This window comes from Synchiropus splendidus, chromosome 1, assembly GCF_027744825.2.
Source record: "Synchiropus splendidus isolate RoL2022-P1 chromosome 1, RoL_Sspl_1.0, whole genome shotgun sequence".
NCBI lineage: Eukaryota > Metazoa > Chordata > Actinopteri > Syngnathiformes > Callionymidae > Synchiropus > Synchiropus splendidus.
This window is the reverse complement of record NC_071334.1, coordinates 52,099,432-52,117,402: the sequence shown is the minus strand read 5'-3', so window position 1 is coordinate 52,117,402 and position 17,971 is coordinate 52,099,432. Positions and strand designations below refer to the sequence as shown.

Genomic DNA, 17,971 nt, shown 5'->3' with positions numbered 1-17,971 from the left:
TCTGTGTGGCTGGATAATTGTTAAATAATCTATTTGTATTTTATTGCACGGCATTAGTATGTGATCCATCAGAAAAACAGAACTTAATGTTTGATGGAGAAACCTTTGTTTGCAGTTACAGAGATCAGACATTTTCTGTAGCTCTTCCAGACAGATCTTCTCCACAGCCTTCAGGTTTTGTGGCTGTTGCTGGGCAATATGGACCTTCAGCTCTCTCCAAAGGTTTTCTCTTGGGTTCAGATCTGAAGACTGGCTAGGCCTTTGCAGGACCTTGAGCGGCTTCCAATGGAGCTGCTCCTCAGTAGTCCTGGCTGTGTGTTTCGGGTGGTGGTCACGCTGGAAGACCAAGCCACGACACATCTTCAATGCTCTGACTGAGGGAAGGAGATTGTGGGCCCAGATCTCACGACTCATGGCCTCATCCATCCCCTATGAAGAGAAGCAAAGGTTGATGTTTCCACCTTCATGCTTCACAGATGGGATGGTCTTCTTGGGTCGTCAGACCACATGACCTTCTCCTATCGATCCTCTGGTTCAGGGGACCCTCACCTTCCTCCTTCCTCATCATCAATGAGGCCCCACCAGGAGAGATCTCGCATGGCGTACCAGACCCAGGGACATCCACTGTCGTCGTGATCGTCTTCCATTTTCTAACAACTGCACCAACAACTGTTGCCTTCTCAGGGAGCTGCTGTCCTGTCGCCCATCCCAGCTTCCTGCAGCTCCACCATTTCATCCCTGATGGATGTCCTGGCACGGCTCTCTGGTCTTGGCCATGGTGGAGAGGTTTTTGTGAAATCAAGCTCAGTGCAGTGACAAGCACTAAGAGTTTCCATCCCTTTCATTGTGTAGCTCATGGTTTCATCAGTCCTCGCCACAAAACTGGATGACGTGTTTATTGAATTCAAAAGAAGCCCTCACACTCTTTTCTCAGGGAAACAAGATGAATGTTACAGAAGGAAACATAGCCACCAAGAATCAGCTTTGACATAGACGACTTGTAGCACTTTCTGTGAGAACTTGGAAGCTGCTGGCTCCAGCTGCCAGAACAGACGCATGATGGCCGTCAGTGGGATGGAAGCTCTTCACTTGGTCGCAGGTGTCTTGGTTGGAAATCACTTGTGATGAACTGCCTCCTGAGGACACGGTGGATTCTGATGTCTGTCTTGCAGTCGAGAGCCTGTGAGCACGGGGCTTGCTTTGTTCAAAAATCTGAGTAAAGGAAAGTGGGACACATTCACTTGGCTTCACATCAAAGAGAGAACACCTTCATTTGTTTGAGATTTGGATTTTGTCTTTTACGCTGGTTCACAGCGTAAAATAAATACTTTCAGTTCTATTTTTATAGTGAATTTGTGGATGTTATTTGTGTCGGTTGATGCAGGTCAGGGAATCAAGGCGAGGCAGCTGGATCTGACACAGAGGAGATCGTTCACACCAGTTTTTCAAGCCCCGGCTCACTTGGTTCATTGAAACAATCGCGAGGCTCATACCACCAAAGGAACCTCGGACAAAGCACAGCTGTCCTCAGTCTAAAGTACGGGAGGAAAAAGTTGTCAGCTATTTTAGCTATCTTCTCTTTATCTTTAGCGATCTTCACATTTTGGAGCAAATATGTTTGGTTGTGTATTTCGTTTTTGGAAAACTTTTCAACCACTTTCACAGTCTACCAGTCTCAATAAAGTTTTGAAGTGAGATGTCAGGTTAGCCATTAGATAGTGATGGGCTGATGAGGCTTCATGAAACAGTGTCCTTATTTTCAGAGGCCACCAGATGGTGCTGTCTGCTCTAAAATCTTTGGATGTAAACAACCATTTCAATTAAACCTCACATCATTTTTGAACCAAGAGCACCATCTGGTGGGCTCTGAAACTGTTTCATGAAGCCTCATCAGCCCATCACTAGCGTTAGCTGTTAGCTCTGTTAGCCCTGCGGTGGAGACAGTCTTTGTGTGGTCGCAATAGAGACACATCAGGTTTAAAAACAAGTCAATCTAACACATTCGACCGGCGAGTCAGTGGGAAAAGCTACGGACGACAGCGCAGCATTTCATGTCATCATATCGGCCACCTCTATCTCCTGACAAATGAGGTGAAACTGGATCATTTCCCACCTGACACTCTCCAACTAGTGTGTTGCGGCTCACCGATTGAAAAACATTGTTTGACACGTCCAGTCTCCTGTTTTTTTGTTTTGAAAAACAGCGATGCAATGATTGAGCTCCATCAAACCTCTCACCTGCATTGCACATCAGCTCCTTCATCCTGCACAGAGGAGAACAAGTACATGAACTTCTGACCACCAGAGGCAGAGCAGGAAGGTCAGTGCAGACCCACCTTTGCTCCTCGCCCTCCAGCAGCCGACGGTAAGTCGCTATCTCAATATCAAGCGCCAGCTTTAGGTTCATCAGCTCCTGGTGCTCCCGGATCTGTCCTGCCAGGTTCTGCTTGGTCCTCTTCAAGGCCTCCTCCAGCCGCAGGATGTCTTCACGAGCCTTCTCTAGGCTTCTGTCACTCTCCGTGATGGTCTCAATCGTTTCCTTCTTCAAGGCTTCCTCCTGCCGAAGCAGCCGTCAGACGCAACACATTTGCGCAGGGAACTGCTGGACAAACCTTTCTGGCCAGGAGGTCCAGGTCACCATTGAGTCTCTGGATGAGACGTGTTATGTCGGAGATCTCCCTTCTATTATCACGAACATCTTGCTCTCGCTGGCCTGCTTTCAACATCATGACGTCCATCTGCAAGGAGGGTAGGACGCAAACCATTTTACTCTGCTGCACATGTCGTGGTTTATTCTAGTGATGGGAAGATGAGGCTTCATGAAACGGTGTCCTAATTGTCAGAGCCCACCAGATGGTGCTCTTGGTTTCAAAATGATGTGAGGTTTCATTGAAATGGTTGTTTAAATCCAAAGATTTTAGAGCAGAGAGCACCATCTGGTGGACTCTGAAAATATGGACACTGTTTCATGAAGCCTCGCCACTAGTTCATTCCACCGGAGGGCGCTAGTCTGCTCCTTCGTCATCACCCCTGCAGACCTACACAGGGACTGAGCTCATGAGAACATGAGGTCAAACACCATAAGGATCAACAGAACACTGTCCGACCTTTCTCTGGTTCCAGTGCTCCACCTCGTCCTTGGCACGAGTAGCCATGTTGCCGTACTGGGCCTTGACACTTTCGATGATCTCGTCCATGTCCAGGGATCTTTGACTGTTGTCCTGTAAAATAACTGTCTCGTTCTGGATGAGAGACTCCAGCTCTTTCACCTCCTGCAGGAAGGAGATCAAGAGTTTCACCTGATGCTTTCTAAAACCGCGTGCAACACTGCTCACCTCATCAAAGCCAGCCCGGAGGAAGTCCAGCTTTCCGATCAGATCCTCCGCCTCCAGAGCCAAGTCGACTGCCTTCAGGTGTCCGTCATCTGCTTCCTGTCAGAGCCACACCAGACACAGACTGACTTGGTGGCAGGGTCAGCGCATGAAATGTGGCACTACCGGCTACTGACTTTACTCTCAGTGGATGTGCTATAACAGAATTGATCATAATGAGTGAACTAGAGCAACGTGCACCCCGGTGCACACCTGACCTGGTGCTGACCAGTCAGTACCTTCTTGGTGTGAATGAAGTCGTTCTCCAATTCGGCTCTTCTCTGCAGCTCGTCCTCATATCTGGGAACAACAAGCACAGACTGAGCTCCAGCACTGTCACCGTCACACACCGACGCCGCCGGCCTCACCTCCTCTTCGTGTCCTCCACCTCCTCCTGGCTCTGGTGAAGCTCTGCCTTCAGCTTCTCTTGGTCATTGAGCAACTTTTGGATCTGCTGCTTCAGCTCTTCCTCCAGCTGCTTGACGATTTGGTCGATCTTATCCTCATAGTCCTCGTGCTCCTTCAGGATCTTCAGCTTGGTGTCCAGCTTTTTGTTCTCATCCTCCAGGTGCTTCATCTGGTGGACCGAAACAACTCATTTCACTAAAAGTCACGAGAGGAAAAATTCAACAAGTACGTAAAAAACAAGACCCGTCAATTTCTCATTCTCAAGGGGGAAAAACGGAACTATAAAATATAGACGGAAATATAACGAGAGCCGTCAAGCTCTGTCTCCCGGAGATAAAGTGTGACATCTACCGGTGCGCTTCGGTACTGCAACAGAGGCATGACATCTCACATGCGTGGCGTGTTCGGCTAGTCGTTTTGACCATTTCAACTTCAATAACGACTGTACAAATCTACCCTTAATAAAAAGCATTCCGTCATATTTCTTCACTACATAAATGAATAAGTGAATTATTTATTCAGTTATTATTATTATTATTATTATTATTATTATTATTATTATTATTATTATTATTATCGCAAAAGTCCAGAGGCGACACAAGCAAATAATAAATAATAATAAACCATCTATTTTCCAATTACATATTGGGAAAAAAATAATTTGTTCAATTGTTGTATGATACAGAACTATGGTCTACGGTCTCATTTCAGCGATGAATGACATAATAGCTAAAAGTGTAAAAACATGAGTCGTTGCGATGTAACACTGGGTTGCACTGTAGTGTGTTAGAAGGAAAACAGACACTCTGTTGGGAAACAAGAAGACAAACCTTCTCGATGAGCATGATGAACTTGTCGTTGAGTCCCACCATGTCGTCCCTCTCGGTGGATTTGGCGGGGAAGCTCTTGGCGGGCCCGGATCTGGCGGGCGAGTAGGACTGGCTGCTGTAGTCGCGGGGCTTCGACATGGTCGGTCAGCAGTGAGGCGCCACAGGTGAGAGGCTCAGGTACCGAGGCCAGTCCGGATCACCGCCTTTATAAAGGTCATGGTTGGGACCACCTGTCGCCCTCCTCCCCGGAAACGGCGTCCAATCCGAGCCTGGGATGATCGAAAGATGGACGGGAATCTGGAGGTGTTTGGGGACGGATGGCGAGGTCGGGGGCGGGTCAGAGGGTACCTGGTATAAAGTCGCCTCCCTGCCCGCCGCCACAGCAACTGCCCACAGTTGTTTCCAGAGCCTGAGTCCAAGCCACGATGCCGAGCAACAGCGCAGCCAGCATGTTCGGGGGCGCCGGAGGAAGAGGAGCCCGGGCGTCAGTGTCCAGTCTGGAAGGTCTGCGCAACGTGCTGCGGAACGAGACGGAGCGCGACGCCGCTCCCGCCGCCGCTCCCGTCGCACCTGCCGCGGCGCCTCCTGCTGCCGCACCTGCGGACGGCAAGCAGACGCTGCGCGGCCTGAACGAGCGTCTGTCCGGCTACCTGGGCCGGGTGAAGCAGCTGGAGCAGGAGAACGCGCAGCTCCAGAGGGAGATCGATGAGATCCTGGACAAGAGGAAGGTTCCTGAGGGTCGAGACTGGGACCAGCTGGCGAAGCCTCTCAGTGACCTGAAGGACAAGGTCAGCTCAAACTCTGACTCTCCTCAGTGAGGAGAACGGCATTTCCAGTGTTGTTCTTTGTTTTGCCTCGCAGATAAAAGACCTCACCATGGACAACGCCAAACTCCTGCTGCAGATAGACAACGCCAAGCTGGCCAACAACGACCTGGCCAACAAGTCAGTTCACCTTATGTTATTAGTATTTTTTTTTAATTCTCTGTGTGATGCTCTTCCTGACTGCATGCCCTTTCTTGCCTCTATTGCTGCTGGAAATGTACATTTCCTGGAGGGAGTCATCCCAAGTCTAAGTCTTTCCAGACTCTCTGGTCCATGATGCAGATTTTTTTAAATAAAATATAAGAATTATATTTAACATAAGCATGAACCTTATGATTCTTTTTCTTCTACAAAGTGGTTATTTACTGCTCAGTACATACACAGTACTGTTCTCTCTCCATGAAGGCTGAAAGATGAAGTCAAAGGTCGGAAGGCAGTGGAAAGCGATGTGGTGGAGCTGAAGAAGAACATTGCCGACACCAAGCAGAGCAACATGCAGACGCAGAGAGAGATCGACCTGGTGAAGGAGGAGCTGTCCCGTCTGGAAGAGGAGCACAAGGACGTAAGGCTGCACGGAGAGTCTCCCCTTCAGCAGGCGCAAAGCTCATGTCGCTGTGTTGGAGCAGGAGGTGGAGCAGCTCCACGAGAAGGTCAAGAATTCTGAGGTGATCGTGGAGGTCGACTCTCGCGACTCCAACCTGGCCGACGCTGTCACCAAGATCCGCCGGCAGTATGAGAAGCTCGCCGAGCAGCACCAGAGGGAGACGGAGGAGTGGTACCACTGCAAGGTGCCTCCCACCGGCGCTCGCCGTCTCCCGTCCTCTGTTCTCACAGTCTCCTTTTCTTCTCCAGTTTGAAAACATCAAGATGGAGGAGGCCCAGAACACTGAGGCGCTGGAGTCAGGAAAGACCCAGCTCCAGGACCTGATCCGGCAGAAGCAGCAGCTGGAGATCAAGCTGCAGGGTCGTCACAGCACGGTAACTTGAAGCGAGGTCATAGTGAGCTGAGCCATGAGGCTTCATCATTGCAACCACCGGGGTAACAGCAGCGTGTGCATGGCTCCGGGCTCTCTGCTCTGTCATTAGCGTTCAAGCCGCTGTTTCAGACCAGACGCCTTGCTCATGGGCCTCCGTGGCGCCTGATGCTCCACCTGGAAGATTTTTACATCACTGCTTAACCTGTCAAGTTGAGTGGTGGCCAAGAATGTAGCGCTGACTGCAGCATGCCGCGGTTAGAGGCTCGTCGCTGGGTATTTGCTGCGACATGTTGACCACAGACACTTCACAGCTCAATGAAAATGAAGGGAAGTGACATGAACAAATCTCCATCTTTGCCCACCAACGACTCTGAAGTTCAGGTCTCAGAGCAGTGGCACCTGTAGCGTCCCTCGTGGAGCAGATGGTTTGGTGTCACAGTCTCCAACCCGATGAGTTTTCTCATCCGTAGATCCGCAATCTGGAAGAGAACTTGAGGTCCACCAAGGTGGATTACAATCAGAGGATGGCGCCTCTCAACCAGCGGATCCTGGACCTGGAGGAACAGCTGAAGAGGGTGAGGGCCCACCTGGAGAGCCAGATCCAGAAGAACAAAGACCTGCTGTGTGTCAAGATGAAGCTGGAGGCCGAAATCAACAACTACCAGGAGCTGATGATGCCTCATGCTGACAGGTGGGGACCAAGGCGACACCAGGTTGGAGAACATCTCAAAGTCATGTCTTTATTCAGCCAGGGAAAGGCATCTTTCATATCCAGACCAAGGGAGGGTTTTGCAGGAAAAGAATTACATGATTTGAAATAGCATTAACAGACATGCCCACAAACCCTCCTGTGGATTCCTCTGCATGACAGAGCATGAGTTCCTCAACCATCCACTCATTCTCAACCATCCTCTTCACCAGGATGTCTCAGTTTCACTGTATTCACTTGGTTTACCTGGAGGCAGCGTGACCCTCCTCACATCCATTCATCATCCAAACCAAGATTAAGTTTGTGCCGAGAAGTTTTGCCTCTCTTGCATCAGTGTCTTGTTCTTCCCTGACAGCGTGGACTTCACTTTAGAAGATGCTCTGCAGCACGGTGAGTACTGGATCCGCTCGGTTCTGGAGCGTTGCCTGTGGAAATGTGCTTGTTTTGTGAATCACTGGAAATGAATCATTGTGTAACCCTGATGGAAGCAGATGCAGCCACCATGTTTGTTCACTCCCCTAAGCTGTTCAACATTTCATGATCTGACTTGACTACAAATAAAAGGAAGGAAAATGCAATTGTGTTTTGGAAGAAAGATTCTAAAATGTTGAACAACTTGTTTCACTAGACTGTAGAAATGCATGGTCACATGATTCAATGTGATTTCTAACCTCCGCTGCTGCGATTGCATCCTAAAGCTTCATCTCTTCACTGGTTTGACTGTGTGATCCCAGTTGATTCAAACATGTCTCCTATGTTCATGTGATCCTCTGCAGACCAGAAACAGCCTGACCTTCAGGAGCCTTTGGTGGAGAAGGATGAGGCTTCGAAGGACCGTGGGGCGTTGGATGTTCAGGAAGAGCAGGAGGTTGCTGAGGATCAAAGTGTGTCTATGACCAATGGTCCTCCTCCAGCGGAGCCCAGTCGGAAGAAAAAACCCAAAACCAAATCAAAGAAATCTTCATCCTCATCATCTTCATCCTCCTCCTCCTCTTCATCCTCCTCCTCCTCTTCCTCCTCCGACTCAGAGAAAGAAGACGACAAGAAGCAGGAACAAGAGAAATAAGGTGTAGAATCAGAACCTGCTGATTCATCTGTGACCTCACTGCAATGAGCTGTCATTTTTCTGAAATAACGAAATAAAACGTACAAACCTTACTTTATTATTATTATTCATTTCTTCTATAATGAATGCGCCTGAATGAGTGAGAGCAAAAACAGTGATATCGAAAATCAAGTTGTGGACCTGAATGGACCTATTCAAGTCTTTTTTTTTCTACACTGGGTGATAAAAGCAGTCGCAACTGATGACAGATGCAGCGGTGAGGACTCTCCAGTGTGAGACATCCCTCATGTCTTACAATTATCCAGCTGCTATCGGTACAGGTGGGCGGTGCTGTGCTCATGGGGATAGCCTGCTGCCGCACTGGTGGCTCCTTCAGCAGCCCATGCAGCGTCCCTCAGCTACCGCTGCTGCAGGTACAAGCCGCAGGACGACCATCTCCTGCTGACCCTGACCTCTGATGCCAGCTTCCTTCTGTAGCCTTACAGTATGAGATGTTTATGTAAATCAAACTGACTAAACAAAAAAGTATTACATGATCAAATAAGTTTAGAAACAAAGCCAAGTGTGTGAATCAAGAACAATGCCTTTGATCTGAAGTCACCATGAATATGTTGCTTATTCCAATGATGAACTTGAATAATAGACGGCAGAAGGAAGTTTGAGGGTTTTTTTCCTTTATTTTTTCCAAATGATGATGACATGAAGCTCAGAAGACAGAGAGGGGCTGAATATCATATGCAAAAGTACCAATAGAGTAAATGATATTGTATCAAAAATGTTCTTTTCTCCATATATATATTTATAGCGGACTTATAATTCTCAGTAGCTGTGGGGAGCATCATTATTCGGTGACGTGATTAAAAGAAATTAAGACTGGACACTTTTTGGGGGGGAAGGGGAGGGGCATTTTCCTGTCACTGTCCAATGGTGCGTTGAGTCGCAGCACGCTGTGTTTGGTTCTGACCACGGTGGTGTGGACCACTGGACTGGACTCGGCATCAGCGCATGAAGGTCTTGCCACTGGAAAAAGAGGAGGCTTCAGGGAAACGCGTCCAAAACAAGAGGAGGACTCCCCCCTGCACTCTTTGTTACACATGACTCAGAGCAAGAGTTTGCTTTGGCAGTAATGGACAGAGCGACATTTTTAGCGACACAGAAACAGTAAAAATTATTTAACCAACTTCAAGGGAAGCACAAAGAGTACACGCAAAGACGGACACACACCTCAAAAACACACAGACTCAGAGATAGAGGCAACACATTACGAGAACCAGAAAACAGGGTGAGGCTGGGTGTCAAACACAGAGCACTCAAGTCATGAAATACGCACCTGATGGTCTTCATCTCTTTCTTCTCAGCATCAGGTCGAGCACGGTTGAGAACCTTGAGGAAGTCTGACGTCTTGGCCCTCATACGAGTGTGTATATAGGCCTGCGGAACACACAGCACTTTAGATGCCAACACCGCTATTAAGCTGCACATGGATGAGCATAAGATGCTTTTAGCATCACAACTATGTCAACACCTTACAAATAACAATGTGACAGCACTTGTTTTCATTGTTGAATGTTCCGCTTTGGCTTGTGGAGCCGCCCACGGTGACTCCACGCTGTCTGGAATCGCAAACACCAAACCCCGACTTCAGTATCTGCCACTGCGACTCACTAATACCGTGGCGTGAGTCATGCAAAAACTAATGATTCCAGTTTTACAGTGGAGGGGAGCAGTTTAATGAGTAGTGTGTGCCGAGTAGGAAGCCGTCAGCTGGACGGTCGACGGAACAGAGGGCCTTTAACATCAGGAATGTTTGGAAAAATGAGCCACGCCTGAGGCGACGCATAGTTGACGGTACAGGTATATGAAACGCCTCCTCCCCGACTGTACCTTGTGCTCACAGCCATCATTACCTCTGGGTTACAACCCTTTGGTGAGCGCCCTGTCTTTTTACATCGACTTCTTATGCAAATCAATGAAGAAAAAACACTGCTAAGTTGTTCAGAAGACGATTGCTGGATGTTTGCTTTAACCATAAAAGGAAGTGATACACGGAAGTCACCATAGTGGGTAACATAGCATCGGTAACACAACAGGCAGAGTGAATTACCACAGGGCCGTGTCCAGACGAAACAAGAAATAATAAGTGTTTGTTTGAGTTGTGAATCTGAGACACCTCTCAAATTAAGCACATAGGATCACTGTTTGAGAGTCAATACACTGTACTTGAAAGGGATGAAATACTATTGATGCCCTGATCAAAGAATCATTAATTTCACCGAGCAAGAGGAGCAGCCTTTCTCAATTGTCGTTTACGCCGAGATGGAAACGACCGAATCCTTTGCTGTTTCGGAGTCGGGTGCAGCGTTTGTTCGCCACAGGAGTCTGACACTTTCATAAATGCAGTAAATGCTCTCTGTCTTGGAGTCCCGCTACAAGTGGCCAGTATGTCAATATTTCATGGACACAGCAAAGTCTCAAGACAGTCACCAAACTGCAACGTCTCACATCGAATTCCATGTTTTTCAGTTGTGTCCTTTTGACAGAATAGTCGCTGCATTCTTTTTTTTTTTCCTCCTTGTGGAGGAATAAGTGTCTGAATTAAAATGATTTAATGGTTCATTTTTTCATGTCATGTACACAGAAAGTCTCATCATTCTGATTGACAAATTACAAATTGTCAAACCATGTGATCAGTTTTGGTGATCGGCAGCAAGAATCCGGATCGGAGCAGCCCTACACAACACTGTTCTGGCATTGCCACTCCATTTGACACTCCAACACACACTTTTGGCTCAAATCAGTGACATGACTTTGCGTCTGGAACTGACTGTTGACACGTCTGACCCACCTTGGAGCACTTTATGTGGTAATGCAGGTAGTCCCTGAAAGTGTGGATGAGGTTGATGGTGTTGTCTCTGGCATTAGCATTGGTGTGACGTGGAAACAGGACTGGGAAGATTCAGAACATTTCAATTAGGTGCCTTTTAAAATCAGGTCCAGCAAGAAAGCCATAATCAAACGGACCGAAAGTGATGTAACCAATGTTATCCCCAACTGCAGCATCTGTGTCCTTCAGCTCCAGCGGCGGCTCCCGGTGGCTGAACAGAACCTGCGGGGCTGTGTGACTGGCTCGCCGGCCCTCTTTAAACTCCTGCTCATGAGGAAGCAAAGTGAGAAGCAGACGAACGACATGAGAACCAGGCTTTTAGCTAGGAGGGCGTCTAACGGTCCTGGGGATTGCAAAACAAAAAAAAAAACTGGACGTCCAGTTTCTCTCAGCAGGACGCCCTAAGTGTCCTATCATCAGTGCCTGTATAACTTGTAGTGTCATCACACGGGTTGAAAGGCTGTTTCCTCCTGGTAATTTCGCTGAATATGATCGAAATTTGCAGATTCTCAACCCTTTTTCAGCCGTAGCTTATATTTGTTTACCAGCGTAATCTGGCGGTTATCCTCATCTGGTGAGTCGCCACACTCGTGGCATGGAAACGCTGTGATTGGTGGGATGTCTGACGCTGGTGACAGGAGGAAACCGCAGATAGGTTCCACACAACAATCGTTTACAAAACTAACTCCGGGCGTTTTTTTTTAATCGGATGAATACTCCTGCATCTGAAAGTGTTACTGTGGCATCACCTACCGAGTTCATCTCTGTTAACCACTATTATTATGTAAAGTCAGTCGTTGACATGGTGTGTTGGGAGGTGAATGGCTTTGTGGCTTTGGACGCCCTGTTTCAAAATCCTAGCTAAAAGCCTGATGAGAACTCAATTTGCAGAGGTCAACACTTCCCAACATTCAAGTCGTACCTGCATGAAGACTTTCCCAATGATAACATCGTCATCATCCTTGAACACTGTGCTGAACACAACTGTCACTCTGTCTTTTTTGGCCTCCACGTACCTGAAAGGACCATCACATTTTCAGCATCAGGTAATTCTAGTGACTCACACATTACAATGGCACATGATGGCAACTAGTACGCCTTGAATGAACGGTGGCAGAAACAGATTTCCATATTTAAGCCTTCAGAGGTTGAATCCGCGGCAGTATCTCAACACAGCACCACTGGTTTTAACCACTAAACCAAGGCAAATGCTGTTGAGCGTGAAAGACTCAAGGGACCATAATCACATTTTGCCTGCTGAAAACGTCCAAAAAATGTTAAATAACAATACGACGTGCAGGACCTGACACATTGTCATAATAATAACATGCTTGCAGGTTATTTGCACATATTTTCTATGTCAACAGCATGACAAGAGCAGAGACATGTCTGATAATCCATTATACATACATGGACTCGTCATCTCTGTAGTGGACCACAGCCCTCTTCTCGCCCTCTTTGCCTTCCTCCTGGAACTTGAAATACTTTTCGAAAACAGAGGCAAAGCAGTTTCTTTTCAGCATCCCTGCCTGGTGCACTAGCTCGTCTTTATTGCCTGGTAGATTGTCCAAGTCATACAGAAGAGAGACGTTGTAGCCTAACAAAAAAAACACATTCTTTCAGACAACATCTCTTCAGATTTCAGCAGACACTCTTCTGCCAATGACGGCGGCAGGTGCAGTGAAGTGGGTCTTAAAATAAGGAGATGAGAAGAAAAACATGCAAAAGAAATGATGAAATGTTGCCAAGGTGTATGTTGTCCCAGCAGCAAGTTTTACAATGGTCTCCTTCGTGCAGCACAAAACATGTTGTACCCACGAAAGGTCTTGTTCAACTAATGACGTTCATCAGAAACAACTTACCAGGTTCTGCTGACACCAAGGAGCTTCCATAGACTCTCTTAAGCAACTGGCAAGAAGATAAGAATAAAAAATAATAAACATATATTTGTTTTTACATGGCATCTTTACACACTGGATAACAGTATAGCTGAAGCGAAAAACTTGAACATTAATATCACCATTTCAAAGGGCTTTGAGAGTGCTCACAGATAAAGGCAAGGCATCTGTATGAGTAAGCCTCTGGGATGGAACTTGAGTATTAGAGTGGAGAAGAAGAAGGAATTACATTGACAAATTAACCATGATGATAACAAAGAAATTACCCTTGATTCTTAATCGACCAATCACACAAATAAACCTGAAAATTGAGTTTTTTAGTTGTCTTCCACAAGAAATAAAGGTGATGGTGTATTTCAATGAGATAAACATCAATTCTATGTCTTGCTGTGGCTCAGTATTTAAATAACTTTATGTGAGAAATGATGGTTTGGTTACAAAGCATCTGAAATGTGGGAATGATGGTGCACAGTTGTGTTATACTGTACTCAAACAGAGCCAGCACACTACAGACTCACTCGACATAAGAAGTATGTAAAAAAACATTTGACAGACTGGTTATATCAGCTTGGTTGTTTTAAAAGATGGTTATAGGTACCTAGTTTCATTTTTGGATGAAAGAAATATGCTGACCACAGCAACAACAAAGAGGGGAGGGTTTCCTTCTGGACTAAATTGCAGTGGTTGGAATCAACACTCAGGGGCCTATAATAGACACCTGTCAGTTTCCAACGGGCCAACAAGAAACAAATGCAAATTGAACTGAAGTATGGTAAAAATGTCTCCAGCTATTACACAATGTCTGAAGTCAAAAATTCTATGCAATACCAGCCAACTGGTCTGTTATCACTGCGCTTTATAGTTTAGGAAACAAAAAAACGTGTTGACGTCTCACAGTCAGCACTTCCTGGCCTGTGGTGATTCACACACTCTCACTTCCTCATTTGAGTAGCAGCAGATTTCTTCCTTACATGGAAGCAAAAAACAAGTGGCCTGAGCGACTCCCAAATATGATCCAATCTATTTGATTTTAGGAGTGTCAGTTGCACAGAAAACAGGATGTTTGAGTTCAGAAAAAGTTCAGTCAAAGCCAAGTACACTTCAGGATAAAGAATCTCTGTTCAGAACAGGCCTGGTGTTTCTTCACTTAAACTGAAAGTGTGGTGCAGATAAAAACAAGTCATGCGAGTCTCAGAACTGCTGCTTTCAGCCTTCTACACTCTTGAAGCACCAGATTGGTGAGGAATACTCTTGATTGGCTGGAATAAAAACATGCAGTTTGAGACACTTGGTCGAGATGAAGCATGTCAAAGTAAGAGCACTGGCACACACACAACCATCCTGTCAAACAGTAGTGCCAGCACCTGTTTCAAGTGTGCAAGCTACTTTCAAACGACTGCACACAAACAGTACAGGAACCACAGAACCCCAGGCATGTTGTGATGATGATCAATCCCATTCCTACTACATACTGTCTATACTTTTGAGGTTTATTTTACACAACCCTATACATCTGATGTTTCTTGGACAATGAAACATACCTCATCAGCTCCATGCTCCTGAAGCTCTTTGTAGAACTTTAAGGAAATGCTGACCATCACTTTGGTCTTGTCCCCATTGGGATTGGAGATGTGGTAAAGGACACCATCGAAGTCTGCAACAAAGTGAAAATTAAGACGCATACATAACAAAAGATGCAGTAAGAAACTTAATAAAAATGTCAAGATCTTTGAATTAAAACATAAAATTAAAAAGACACTCCTGTTGACAATGGAAGATTAAAGACCAAATGAGAAGATAAGACTCGGACTAGAAAAAGCTTAAGGGAGCAAGACATCAATGATATTCCAAAGACACCACTGAAATGTAATCATCTGTCCCTCGTCCCATTGATAATTATTCCACTGAAAATTTCATTGAAATCTGCTCACTAACAGATCAACACAGACATGACCCTGTGTTTGTGTTATTATTGTTTGTGTTAGTCATATCTGGGTTGTTGATACAACAAGAATATTGCACACATTGTTTCCAATAGTGCAGCTCCTTGCACTTTGGAGAATGAACCTGTGATCAGGCTGAGCATGAGTGTATGTGTTTATGTGTCCATGGGAGCGAGACAGACGGGCGACCGAGGAGCTTCTGCCGCATAGTTGACATTAAATCGGTCAAACGCATTGCATGATGCTGGAACAATAGAAAAGTTGCCTCTGTTGATAAACATTTGAACACACCAGCATGCCGAGACGGTTGCTCGCACAAACATTGCGTTGTTTACATTGGACTGTTATTTTTAATGATTTGCAAAACCAGCAATACCTTATTTATTGTGAAGCAGGGAAAAGACTCTTAGTGGGCTGTGTTTGATTTGTTTGCATTATCATTAAAATGTTGTCATAAACACCTGAATATAATATTTTAACACTGTTAAAGTACTTTTTGAGCATTTGAGCACATTTAGACAATACTGTGATAATAACGATAACAAAGACATTAGATTTTCATGCTGTTATATATATTATACATTCTATAGGATGTATTGATATATTGGATTAAGCCTTTTGAACACAGTTCAAGCGTTGCTGAAACGTTTTTGGCAGCATCCACAGCATCAGTCAAAATGTCATATTGGTCCCCATCAATACTGTTCTTCATCTTTTAGCGTAGTGTGATCAGTTCCATGCAGTAAAAGGAGAAGTAGAAGCTTTGCCATACTGCTCTATGAATCAGCAAACCACAGAAATATCTTATCCAACAGTGGCACAATGTTAGTGTTTTCATTTCCAGAAATGTAAGACAGTTCATTGGTCTCATCAAACAAAGTACAATATCAGCTGCAGTAAAAAATAATGTTTACAAACGTTTTTTAATTACAATTACATGACATCTATAAACCTATATCTTGAAAACGGTCACAAATAAAGGCGTTTTATGACAGAATGTTTGGGATGGGAGTAAATTCATTCATCAGGGAGCGACCATAGTGAACGACATTTCTTTTAAAGATGCTTTTCTGATCCACTGAGACCCTTCCTCGTCTTTCAAGCATCACTGATGATAGCAGGGAATCATCTAGTGCTACCTCCAGCACTATTTACACTGTATTTTCTCCGTTGGCTTCTACCACATCTGTCGCCATTTCCAACAAGTGATGCACAAATTTTCAGAAATAAAGCATTTCATTTTTAGTGTGAGAAGAACAATCTCTTTGCAATACACTTCAAATAGGCAGTTATGCAAGTCATCTCACCTGCAAAGGTTACATCCACAGCCTCTGGTTTGGTTCTGTAAAGAAAAATGATCAATTTCATATAACAGTGAAAGTAAATCCACAACGACATCATGCTGCACTGACTTTCAAAACACAAAACTGCAACGACAGGAACAATCTAAATATTGCTAGTCATGAAATGATATTTAAGTGCGCAGTCTGAACTGTACCATGACTGTGTTTGTATAAACAAGAGTGACAATATCAACAACTGATGCAGAAAACCTCTGTAAATACAGCGCAGCTCCTTTGTGTGGTGTTCACATGAATTATGATGGGCTAAGGGAAGTGGGGAATCTGCTTCCGACTTCAAGGTAATTCTCAATATTCTCTTTGTCCTCTCCTTTCCCATCAGGAGTAGCCACTGCAAGCACACCTCCACCACAACCTATTATACACATCCTTTCGAAATACATCTGTCTTTCTCATGGTGTTGTTTACCTCAACCAAGAATGTGTGAGGTACATTCACGAATGAATGTATACATGAAAACCAAATATTCAGTGCTGAATGCTTTACTTCAATTTATCTAAGACAGGGTGCTAGTGCCTGGTTGTATATTGTCACAACTTGTCCGTGCAGCATGAAAATGGAGCCGCAGGTGGATTTTTTGAGACTTGACTCAGCTTGAAACGGAATGCGGAAGCGCTGACCGCTACCACAGCTTGAATCCGTAAATGTCCTATTGCTTCGACACCGTCCGATGCCTGTCGTTATTAATGTCATTGTTATCAGCCCTCACATAAAAAAAATAACAACTACTACCACCGAATACATTACACCCAGTGACATAAGCGGAGACTGAAATGAAGCCAATGGCTCGATTAATTTTGGAAATTGTCGTGCAAGGTCAGGCTGCCTTCTGACCGTGCTGTTAAATATGTTAATACGATCAGTCGAATGATTTCTCCACTGGCAGCCAAAACCAATAAGTCTACACCGATCGTGCAGACACACCCCAGCTTCAGGCGCCTCTCGCACAAATTGCCTTTTCAAATAACACATTATCTTCTGCTGCAATGGGAACAAGTTGCCACGTTTAAGCGACTGGGTGTACGTTTCGCAAGCGTTTAACCCGGATGCATGAACAATTGCAAGTGTTTTCTTCAGTACATCACTTTAAATGCGCAAACACTTAGCCGTGTTAGCTGTTAGCACAGTTAGCCAGGTGTTCTCACCCGTTTGAAGCTCCGTCGAACTTGAGCGACAGCGTCTCTTCTATGATGCGGTTATTGATTTCTAACAGGATCATAGTAGTGGGTAATTGAATCCGGGGGGGAAAAAAGCTAAGGGTATTTGTTAAGGTGAAATTCTTTGTGCCAACAAACAGTTCTCCTCTTGACAGACCCGACCGTTTCCGCCGAGGTTTTTCCGCCTGCCACTTCCGCGTAGTTCAGACTAAGGACCCCAATGATGAGTGCCCCTCCCGGTGCCTGTTGGAAATTATTAGTCGACAATTTAATGTGAATTTAATGTGGTGTACCAGCTCGTGTATGTAGACACATGTAAACAGTACAATATTTCATGCATCTGCTGTGCTGGAGTGGTCATCAGACGCACCTGACCTGAACCCTATACGTCACTATGGGCTCCATTACACCTGAGCAGTGCCACTAGGTGATCGCCTCACGGTCATCGGTGTGCATTGGTGTCGCATTCATGCCAAAGGATCCATCAAGTATCGAGTGCATAGAAATGCACTGAACCATAATCATCAAAGCGGACATTAAGAA

At 45.5% G+C, this 17,971-nt stretch overlaps 3 protein-coding genes across 3 annotated transcripts; 1 reads left to right on the top strand and 2 right to left on the bottom strand.

Annotated features, from left to right (window-relative positions):
• Nucleotides 1–1,106: 1,106 nt before the first annotated feature.
• Nucleotides 1,107–4,747, bottom strand: LOC128751752 (intermediate filament protein ON3-like). Its single transcript, XM_053852945.1, has 9 exons — nucleotides 4,610–4,747; nucleotides 3,740–3,948; nucleotides 3,611–3,671; nucleotides 3,336–3,431; nucleotides 3,108–3,272; nucleotides 2,613–2,738; nucleotides 2,337–2,557; nucleotides 2,239–2,264; nucleotides 1,107–1,212 (listed from the first exon to the last, which is right to left on the bottom strand). The coding sequence occupies exons 1-9, from the start codon at nucleotides 4,745–4,747 to the stop codon at nucleotides 1,205–1,207; spliced, it is 1,050 nt and encodes a 349-aa protein (XP_053708920.1). The 3' UTR covers nucleotides 1,107–1,204.
• Nucleotides 4,748–5,034: 287 nt separating this feature from the next.
• On the top strand, nucleotides 5,035–8,015 carry LOC128752230 (keratin, type I cytoskeletal 18-like). Its single transcript, XM_053853216.1, has 7 exons — nucleotides 5,035–5,397; nucleotides 5,471–5,553; nucleotides 5,839–5,995; nucleotides 6,060–6,221; nucleotides 6,286–6,411; nucleotides 6,881–7,101; nucleotides 7,896–8,015. The coding sequence occupies exons 1-7, from the start codon at nucleotides 5,035–5,037 to the stop codon at nucleotides 7,909–7,911; spliced, it is 1,128 nt and encodes a 375-aa protein (XP_053709191.1). The 3' UTR covers nucleotides 7,912–8,015.
• Nucleotides 8,016–8,838: 823 nt separating this feature from the next.
• Nucleotides 8,839–17,631, bottom strand: arpc2 (actin related protein 2/3 complex, subunit 2). The gene is made up of 10 exons (XM_053853639.1): nucleotides 17,417–17,631; nucleotides 16,218–16,252; nucleotides 14,509–14,621; nucleotides 12,932–12,977; nucleotides 12,480–12,666; nucleotides 11,992–12,085; nucleotides 11,207–11,333; nucleotides 11,031–11,131; nucleotides 9,516–9,616; nucleotides 8,839–9,205 (listed from the first exon to the last, which is right to left on the bottom strand). The coding sequence occupies exons 1-10, from the start codon at nucleotides 17,488–17,490 to the stop codon at nucleotides 9,184–9,186; spliced, it is 900 nt and encodes a 299-aa protein (XP_053709614.1). The 5' UTR covers nucleotides 17,491–17,631; the 3' UTR covers nucleotides 8,839–9,183.
• Between the last annotated feature and the right edge of the window lie 340 nt (nucleotides 17,632–17,971).